The sequence below is a fragment of the Opisthorchis viverrini genome (assembly GCF_000715545.1).
Source record: "Opisthorchis viverrini unplaced genomic scaffold opera_v5_172, whole genome shotgun sequence".
NCBI classification, from domain to species: Eukaryota; Metazoa; Platyhelminthes; class Trematoda; order Opisthorchiida; family Opisthorchiidae; genus Opisthorchis; species Opisthorchis viverrini.
Window position 1 is genome coordinate 282676 of NW_008751831.1, and position 10436 is coordinate 293111.

The 10436-nt window shown below is 40.8% G+C and overlaps 1 protein-coding gene across 1 annotated transcript in view; it reads right to left on the reverse strand.

Annotated features, from left to right (window-relative positions):
• Nucleotides 1–10436, reverse strand: part of T265_07524 (hypothetical protein) — a gene marked incomplete at both ends in the record, with an annotated part of 160071 nt that overhangs the window by 112869 nt on the left and 36766 nt on the right. Inside the window, one exon of the mRNA XM_009173069.1 lies at nucleotides 5528–5644. Within this exon, the coding sequence (XP_009171333.1) occupies nucleotides 5528–5644 (117 nt within the window). The remainder of the gene's footprint in view (nucleotides 1–5527; nucleotides 5645–10436) is intronic.

A 10436-nucleotide genomic window follows, 5' to 3' on the forward strand; every position in this document is an offset into this window, starting at 1 on the left:
CGTCCATCAAAGGCTGTAGCGAGTTGCGAGCGATCCATCCACCTACGATAACCTGGCTTCCATAGAAGACGTGATCGCGGGAATTAGTGGTCAGACCGAGACAATTTCACCAACAAACCCAGATTTTTCATTTCTTCCATAAATGTGCTAATTTCGATAAGCATAACAGAGGCGCTTTATGGAACTACTGTACCAACAATGACTTGCCGCATAATGTTTTAATGAGTGTGAACACACTGTGCACAAAAACACAGTCGGTTCCGAGAATGCTACCAACTCCGCCTGGTCGTTCACAATCGCCATTTATACTTCGCTTCATAGTCAACGGTATTTTGAAAGATGATTTCTGGATGATGACCTTCTTGATACTACTATCATCACCGTACAGAACAAGCCCCCGAATGCCTTGCAATCGTCTTCGATACAAAGTGCACTTCTTACCAGTAAGGTGGAGGTTTCTTGAACAAAACCTATATGTATAACCTTGTGCTGAACCAACAAACCTATGACTTCTCTTTGGACCCATAGGTGAGACGTTTTTTGTGAAACCTTGAATATGACACGAATGGCCCTGCAAGAGTTAGAGTGCGATTTGTTAATCTTAGGCAGTTCGGGTGACGACTGGGCATCAGCTAACGCCAAAAAGTCCACAGTGGTTAAGCTAGAGCGGTGTCCACTGATGTGTTTGTCTTCCGGCCACCACGCTTACTAGAGGTGTGACAGTCACCTGCCTTCCATTATTGTTTTTGACGAAGCACTTTGCATGTCTGGTGGTACCGGAAAGGAGACTACAGTCCACTTGGGTGACGAAATGTGAAAAAGAAAAGTATCGGACTGTATTGACTGAGCTGTCTTGTCAGCTTGTAGTGGGTCGTGCCGACAAGCACAGTAACACATTTGAATCAAGCGTTCAATATATACTTGTGTATATATGTAACGCAACCCCACAGCATCACGTTTACGTTGTCTTGCTTCGATTAACATATAGAATGTTCAAAAATTTTTAGCATGCTTCCGGGGTCTCACAATAAAATTCGTCTAACTCTTGAAAATTGCCTTGCTCTCAGAATTAAATACTAATACTGAACCACATGGTTGGTTAGCCAAGCTAATTATTTCGTCAGGCCACCCATACAAAATCTTTTGGAGTAAGGATAACAGGACCTTGATATACCTTGCTTGTGTGCTGTATTTAGTAATGCGTGGAGACGAAACTTGAGTATTTTACCGGGAACATGTTGGATTTGCATTCACAATGACCGCGCATGATACTTCGGTCTCACTTGTCAGATTAAAGCGCGTACAACGCATTTCTCAAACTAACAATTTCAACAAAAGTGTTTGAACACTGGGACGGATAGGTCGGTTAATGCATCCTGAAACAACTCAATTATAGGTGACTAAAGAGCGGTGTTCTAAATAGGGAACGGCAGTAGTTTCGCTACGCTAACAGTCCTCAGGTGAGTCTACAAAACCGTGATATAAGTTTCAGATATATGAGGAATCTGACACTTACTGGAGTGACTTATCAAAATCACACTCAAACACACAGGATACCTCACTCGAACTTAAGTGCTTCTTTTGAAATACCTTTACGATTTCACGTATTACTAGCGATACGTAGATCTGTGGAATTCGGAAGACTGCTTCTGACTAGAATTAAATTAAGTCACTTGAATACTTACTAAAAACCCCATTACATTGCCTGAGTCGATTTCTTTTACTTCGGTTCAAGCTCTGGCGGAAGCATCTATGCCTCTTTTCCACTATTCTCCCACCAAACACTGCTGCCATAAAATGAGACGACAGTACTCGTAGTTATTCAACTGCTGGCATACCGCCTGCCTGACAGCTCTCAAATGAATGCCACAGCAATGAGCATCTGTCGAAACTATGCTTATGGAGCGTCACCCAGCGAAATGGCGGCATCCGACTGAGACATTAAAGATTTGGTGGATGAGGCCGACACCTTGCTGCATATTATGTTTGACGGATACGCCTATTCTTGGCTGTCAACAAACTCCTGAATGTAACGTGCACGTATAAAGAAACCCGCCTTCGCAGAAGCTCTTTGTTTTTGCTTGATTGCTTGGGTTGACAGTCTGAATCTGGGGCCTTCAAAACCTGTTAAACTTGAAAAACCAACATATTCGGACCATAGGCACGAATACAATTTCCAGGAATTTTTTCATCGGTAACTAGGCATGCAAAACCGAGCACTCAGTTAAACCTTGTTTACGTTTAAGTATGTGTATTGTTAGAACTAAGCAGCGCAGTGAATGCCATTTCATCATTTCCGCTGACACCCAGGTCTTGCGACCTGTATCCAGCGAGACTAAACACGCTTAAGGGCGGTGCTGGGTATAAACGGCCCCAAATTTAGTTCATAGCGCCTTAACTAGTTTGTCCGGTTGTATGACCAAACAGCAACAATTCAGTCACAATGTCTGTAGACAACTGCTGTTCAAAGTGTCTAGACGTGGGTTTCACTAGCACTATTGAGCTTATTGTTAAACAATGCTTACAAGGCACGAAAATCTTTTGTTTTAAAGTTCAGCGGCGATTCTGGACCATCTGTCTATAATGTTTTACTCCGAAACTGTTTGCTGCGAATATGTCGGGCAAGGGTGGGACGTAGAGTATTGTACCTGAGCAGCCTACTTCATGCTTTTTGATATTCGGTGGCTGATAAACAAGTCTATAGCCCGGTTCTATAGGGGAGGCATTATTAATAAGTCAAATTTGGCTAGCAAGCGCTTCACTATTCATATTCACCAAAGCATCGTACTCTCTATGGTCATCAATTGATTATATCAGCTTCGCCCGTATGGCAGTAGAATACGATCAAAAATAGATACATGTAAATAATAGGGAAAAGGTGCTTTGGCTTACATCTAATTTTGCATGAATGTCATTGGCATCCCGAATCTTGTGCAAAAATCATCCCTTATATCAATTCTCTGACAGTTGTTTCGGCTTATATGAAGGTTTATACGAGTTGATGTCCTTGAATTGTATTCGATCAGCATCTTTACGCAGTTAAAGACAAAACATGGTTTTTGCGTCCATCACCTGTAGATCAAACTAAGACGAAGCAAAAATGTGAGAAAATGTGTGCAAATAATTTCTTTTCAGAAGTCACAACCTACAACCGCTGCATAATTAGGTCGTGTTTCGTGGAGACTTCGTGGTAGATTTTCTCCATCATACGTTCATGTTTACAGTCGCAAGGAGACTTTATTTCGTCCTGGTGAGTAACTCATCCACGGGTGGACTACAGAAAATGTGTGCAAATAATTTCTTTTCAGAAGTCACAACCTACAACCGCTGCATAATTAGGTCGTGTTTCGTGGAGACTTCGTGGTAGATTTTCTCCATCATACGTTCATGTTTACAGTCGCAAGGAGACTTTATTTCGTCCTGGTGAGTAACTCATCCACGGGGTGGACTACAGTCGGAGGAGTCTTCAGTCATCTACAGATCCTCATTCATCATTCTGGAATGAACTCCCATATTGCTTTGGTACAGACTTTGGAACCGGGCTTGTTAGTTGCTCAGGTCCACTTGAGCCTTCCCTGCTGGATTTAAGTCAGGACTTTGGGCCAATTGGTTTTTCGGAAGATCTCTTCCACACTCACATCTAGGTTTGACATGAAGAAATCTTACCTGGATCGGACAAAAAACAACATCCGTATGCAACAATGATGTAGTTAATAACAATAAGGACAAAGTCTTGAAAGCTCGCTTTCACTAAACAAAACCACTTCAGACCTCATTTCATTGAACTAAGGTTCAGTCTACGGAAGAACTCAGCGAAAAGATTCATGCCCTAGTCTTTTGTATCTTGTGGGCCCATAGTTCATCCCCAACCACACGTACAACTCCTGAACAGTTTTAATTCTTATTATGAACCACCTACTAAAAACTCCAAACTACAGTTACCCAGCCAAATTGGCAGGACGTTTCGATGAACGCACTTGTGAACCCAATGACTTCAATTTACCTATTTTTGAAAGAAAATTCTCCAGAACAATAGTGAAGGCACATTTTTGTTCCAGGAGCTGATAATTTTCTGACGGTTGCAACAGTTTTCCGACAGTTTTGAACAACGACCTTCACCCAGACAGGGTCATTATAATGATCATTCCCCTTTGAATATGTCTGTATGTTATACTTCTAGACCATGGTTTGGGTATTCTATCCACTAAGACCTGGATGTTAAGACAGACGAAAACTGAATGACCGTCAATAATAAGCAATCGCATCTTTTTTTACTTCGTTAAAAATGAATCTGGTGCAAGTGTTTTCCGTGTCGTTTTACAATGTGTTTTGGAGAATCAAGAACGATTTCCGTGATTTGGATGACAGACTGCTTGCAGCAAACCAATGTTAGCTGCGACAGTTTTCTGGAAAACTCGCCTCTATCAATTTGCGGATACTATCTCGTCCAGGTAAACGTATCTGCAAAACTGGCCATGATGAGCGTGCAAAACATTCACTAATATAGTCCGTTATAGTCCGATTTTCTAGGTTGGAAAGTGGTAAAAATCTTTTGGTTAAGTCTTTTTGTTATTTTTCACAGAGGTAACGGTGTTACTACGCCTTTGCTTTTGCTTCCCAGCCTTGGTTAGTTATATTTGTGAAATCAAAACAAGGTCATCTTGGTTGAATAGAAAACATGTGGCAACGGCTTGTGGAGAAAGTTTTGTGCAGCACCTTGCAAGTTAGTTATTCAGGTCTGAAGCCTTCCTCGTTGTCAGGTAGCTTTGCTCAAGTGTGTCATCTCGGTTTCGAGTTTGGTCATTACTGCTGTGGCCATAAGAATAAACGTGATAACAAATTTCCGAAGTTTAACAGAGTGTATGATATTCTCAGGTCGGAGATTGTGGGCCGTTTTCTTACTGGATTTGTCAGTGAAAGATGTAGACGCAGCAAACCCCCTGTGTAGGCTGTAGTGGTAGTGATGTTGCTGGAGGTGAGAAGATCTCTAATCGTCAACGTCACCGCCTCCATCACTATGGTCGTCATTATCATTAGTAAGCTTGTGCTTGCCTCCTCCTTGATTATCAAACTTTCTCGAATACAGTGTTCTCACTGAGCACAACAGCATCAAGCCTACGAATGATTACCAAAATGAACAGTTCATATTCTTATATTTGTCTATTGGTGAAGGGCAATTTTCAAATAAATTCAAGTTTACATAGTTGTAAATAAAGCCTGCGATGCCAACACAACAAAGCTAATGTCCATGAATCACCATGCATGAATAAAGTGAAAAATGAGTTAGTATCAAAATGAATACCACACGTAGTAATAAGTTTTCCATTATACGTCCGTGAATTAGCCTAATCAATGCACTGTTCATTTGCCAAAGTTGAAATTTATCAATATGTGTTAAGCTTCTTGAGGGCAACAAAAACAACTTGCCGCAAATGGAAAGAATAACTTTAACCATGACGAAATTCACTGCATATCCTTGATTTGGTTTCAAGTAGACCGAAGTTCATCACTCGTTCACCGTACTTACAGCATCGTCCGAGTTGATGTGCTGCTGACAATAAGAGGGCCAAATCCTGCGAGAAACTCAATAGCTTGGTTGTCGATATCGTTTACGCGATTGTCGAATGCACCCAAAATGTTTAGCCTGTGAAACAGAGTTATGACAGTTTTAGCATCCGGTTCGATCTTACTGTGTACGTACCCTAATTTTTCCCTGACTTTATCTAGTTGTGCAGATTACGTGCTCAGCTAAACTAAAACAGTTTTGCAAACCTCTGAACCATGATCCGCGCTTTATCTCGTATTCTACCTCAGTCGCTTGCAACTACTTATATTTACCATGCTTAAGCTAAGTTGCGCAGTGCGGCGGCACTAGCCGGTCAGTTAACAACCACCAGTTACGACGCTTGTGAAGTGATGACATAAAAATTGTTTTTGGGAAAAAGTAATGATGTTAAGAACGTCAGTGTTACCTTTCTTCACTGCCAGTATTGACTCCATTAGAATGAACTTTCAAAATTTTCCATTACTCGAGTGTTTTTGGATGAAAAGCAACCAATATACTGGTGTTTATTGTGCAAAGCCACCATGTTTTGGACTACAGAGTTGAACAAATTTATGTTTTTATCCTTACCACTGCAAATGAGTGATTGGCATACGATTCGGATTTGTCGCCAAAAATCCGTGAAACTACCGCGTATAAAAAGATTCCATAAAGAACTCTTATGCAGCCGGCAACTGCTTAGGGCCCGTGTTAGCCCGGTGGAGCACGGTCGGTTAACAAACATGGAGAAGCCTATTGCAAGACGTCAGTCACCCCAAATATTATGGCGTAAAGACGGTCACTGGTAAGATGTACCTGATTAATATCAAGATGCCGGACAGAACATCGCTTCCTTTTTGTTGCAGTGCAATACGCACTTCTCTCAGTATGTTAAAAGTTTACCTTGTGGAAACCAAAACTTTTCATATTTATTTTGAGAATCAAATTACACATTCACTCGTTTTTGTTGTACAAAGGAAATACCTGAACTCCATTTATTCCAAGTGTTCATTGCTCCAACATTCCAAATTGATTTTCTCCGAAAAGTAGGGTGTCCAGAACGAGACTTAAATAACCTACAGCTGAAGATGTTTTGTCGCCAGGGGTCTTATATGCCCAAAATGAGTAGTGACAAGGAAAGAGAACTTGTTTATCCGTGTGGCCCATATGTCTACCTCTTGAGGAAACGACGAATTATTCAAAACATTTGTAGAACGCCACCCTTATGGAACTTTGCACCTGAGTGAGTGATTGAGTGTTCCCTGGATAGACGGCGTTAAACAGTGGGATTTCCGACTTTCTTAGTGGCAGTCGGTGTGTAATAGCAACGGTTGCATGCTTAATCTGGTATATCATACAGCTTCTCTTTGGGTGAAATAAAATTGATAATACACAGAACTGTGTTAAAGTAGTTTGTAGTCACTTTTCCCATCACACGGACTCTCTGATCTTTGAGGAACACTTTCAGATTCAAAGGGAAAAACAGATCACATATTAAATGGAGTACTGTAGAAAGCTTTGTACTCCCAATCATGTCAGCAGAGAACAAGCAAAGTCCACAGTCCAAAAATGAAAAGTTGGCAGCCCAAAACAAAAACTAGTTGATATTTCTCCTACAGTGAGTTAACGTCTAGAGTAAAATTCATTACCAATGCCTGAAGCGGCCCAAATTAAATTTTCATCATAAATCACTTGCCGCTGACCGACGCACAATATTTTTCATGGGATGAAAGGCAATATTTCGTTCATATAAGTTTTCAATAATCTGATGGCCCCCAATTTACAACCTGAGACCATTCAAACGATTGACTTGGCCTCCTCTCGATGGAAAACAAACGTTTTTGAAGGTATCTCAAAAAATAATACTCCAGACGCTTATGCGAGGACAGTTCGTTGTCTCTACTGTAGCAGGTTAAACTTCAGTCAGTTTCAAGTGAAGGAAATTATCAAAGCTGATCTGAAGAACCCTTGAACTTTCTTGGTAGCAGAATATTGTAGAGATTAACTGATTTCTAAGAGATGAATGAGTTGGACATGCAATTAGCTGCTAAGATTTCCCGTCTGAATTAATGGTTAGGACCCTGTATTGAAACAACATAGATACGTCACAAAGCAAATTTCCCCAGGAGATATTCCGAAAATCATAAAGAGTTAATAATTAAAAAGTTCATGGAAGCTTTTTGATTATGATACAATGCTGCCTCTTGTTCGACTTAAAACCGAAATCTGCTTTGCTCCCTCAAACAAATCTACCTAAAATCTAAGGCTCTTACTCGAAAAATAGCAAGCCTTTATTGGTTTTTGGTATAAGTAAGCAAGAGGTCTTAGGAATAGAGAGTCACCTAAGGTCATAATTGGCTGATAGGTATAAATTTGAAATAACTGCATTAAATTCCCTGCAGTGAGCCGCATTATCATTAAAAAATGTAAGCGAAAAATTATTGACAACTACTTATGTGCAGTTTCAGTATCATAGTATTTCCAAAAATGCAATATGCAGGAGTAGCGAAATGCTTTCAACCAACGCTGAGTCAAACTACGGTGACATTTTCGTCCACTGCTCATACCATGGTTAACCAGAAATGTGGCTAAAATATAGTCTGAAATTTTCCCAATAGTTGCTGTCCTTGGAACCAGCGAAGATTGGAATGAGCTGCATTGGTTTGGAAGGCCAGCGAACAGCATAAACAGAAACACCGCATGTGATGGTCACACCTTTCACGGTCAATCCATTACCCAGCGACTATTCGAATGTTTGCAGACTAGAACGTGACCATAGTACAGGGGCCCATAAACACTGGCCCATGACTCTCATACACATGATAGGTTGCATATGTATTTGATGTTCATCGCTCCGAACGACAATTTGGCAGTTGGGTCTCAGTGATAAACTCAACAAGTGGAGTGGCGTTGATTCGTAAACAACGCATTCAGGTTGGCCGATAACGGAACCATATCGAGCCTAGTGGGCCTCGTTTAATGGTTCTGATTTGATTTCAGTCGGTTGTTTACACATTTAATCTAAATGATATCTAATTTTCAAAAATTGTTTTATTATACAAACTTGGTAAGAATAAAAAGCATGCACTGTATTATTACTCAAACCAATGCGACTCATCGAAAATGTGTTGCACTTTTCAAGCAAACGATGTCATTGGTTGTTCCGTTCTAATAAAACTCGGTTACACGGACCACAATATTTGATTAGTAGATTCTCGGCTGTTTTCTTTGATTGGTATTTTCTCTGACTTCCGACAACTTTCTATGTGATAGGAATGCCTAAAACGATATCATGTCTGCGAATGATAAGACTAATGACTTGCTTCACGTCTACAAGTTGTGCTCAGGGAGAAGCATATATCTGTGTCCCCGGTGTTCTTCCAAAACCAAAGACAAACATAAATTAGGTCCTTTTACCTGTACATCACATCACAGTAAAGAAGACAGAGAACAAGTTGAAAAGGTAATTTTAGACACAATGCTTGGGCCACGGACACCTTGATTTGGGTTACTTAAACAAAGCACTTTCATAGCAAGTATAAGGCGTTCCCAAGTAAATTTGAACATTTGTGTGCTTGAATAAATGGACACATGTATATTATACGACTCGAACTTCGTCCCGTACTACCAGTAGACTACAGAAATTGGACTTATATTATGACGTTAAAAGCTGTCACCGGCGTGTGTCCAGGACATCCAAACATGTGATTGAATGGGCGCTCAAATCAGTCTTTTGAGACAATGATGATGTGTCATCTGCTGATTTGATTTCAAATTTATTCTAGTTCATGCTACCAATGTCCAAAGTCCCAGTCACGTGCATTTTTATCTTCTACTGAGAAACGACTGGGCTCAGAAGACCATACTGCAATTTGTTAACATAATACCATAACAATTTTTCTCTCTACATCGATGTCCTAGTAGTGCGCGAATTAGTTCCAAATTTATCCACACCAATATATACACAAGCGCCTTGAACAATGCAGTTTGGATATGAACTGCTAGGTAAGTGGTGAATGTGCGCATTGTGTCAATAACAACAAGCAGTCAGAACAGAGTCAATGGCAGTGATAGGCGATTTGGTACTCTTGAAATGATACTTTATCCTGTAATTAAGGCTTGTCTATGCTCAAAAAAAGCGCTGTAGACCTGATTCGTCTTTGTTTAGAAACATCGACAGTGAGTATCCCACTAAGCTCTTGGAATTTACAACTAGTAGTCTGAACGTCGATCGTTTGCCCAGGGGTGCCTAATTAGCAGTGTTCGGCTCATACTAAAATGTCATTCATCCTTTGGTAAGGAAATTCAAATCATGCTGTCATGTAATGTTTGACGGCTTACTTGCACGACTCAGTCCTAATTAAAAATCTACCAAATCTTCCCATCCCACCTGAGTTTCATTAGACGCTGTATAGTACTCTTCGGTTTTTCAGCACAGGCTGGTTCCACATACAGTAAGGAAGCTCAGTTGAAATCTACCAAATTTCCACATAGTAACATCGATTAGTAGGAATCTTGGAATCTTGTCCGTTGCTTCCATAAGGTGCTTGCTGATCGCTGGAGTCGTAGATTGTAGGTGTCCTCACTTCAGTTTGCATTTCTGCATCGAAACGGCTGTTTGGAAGCGACATCGCTGTTGCATGCCCTGCTTCGTCACTCTTCAGCGACTGCTTCTAACCTCAGCTTGGCGTTTGTCGATATCTCGAAGGCGTTCGATTCGGTTTCGCATGACACAATCGTCAGATCTGCCAAGGCGTTTGGAGCTCCGTCACCTCTAGTTCGATACATCGCACAGTCCTATGAGAATGCTGTAGCAGTTTTCCCCAGTTCCGAGGTTCACTGCCACAGAGGTGTGAGGCAAGGAGATCCACTCTCCCCATTATTATTCATTATG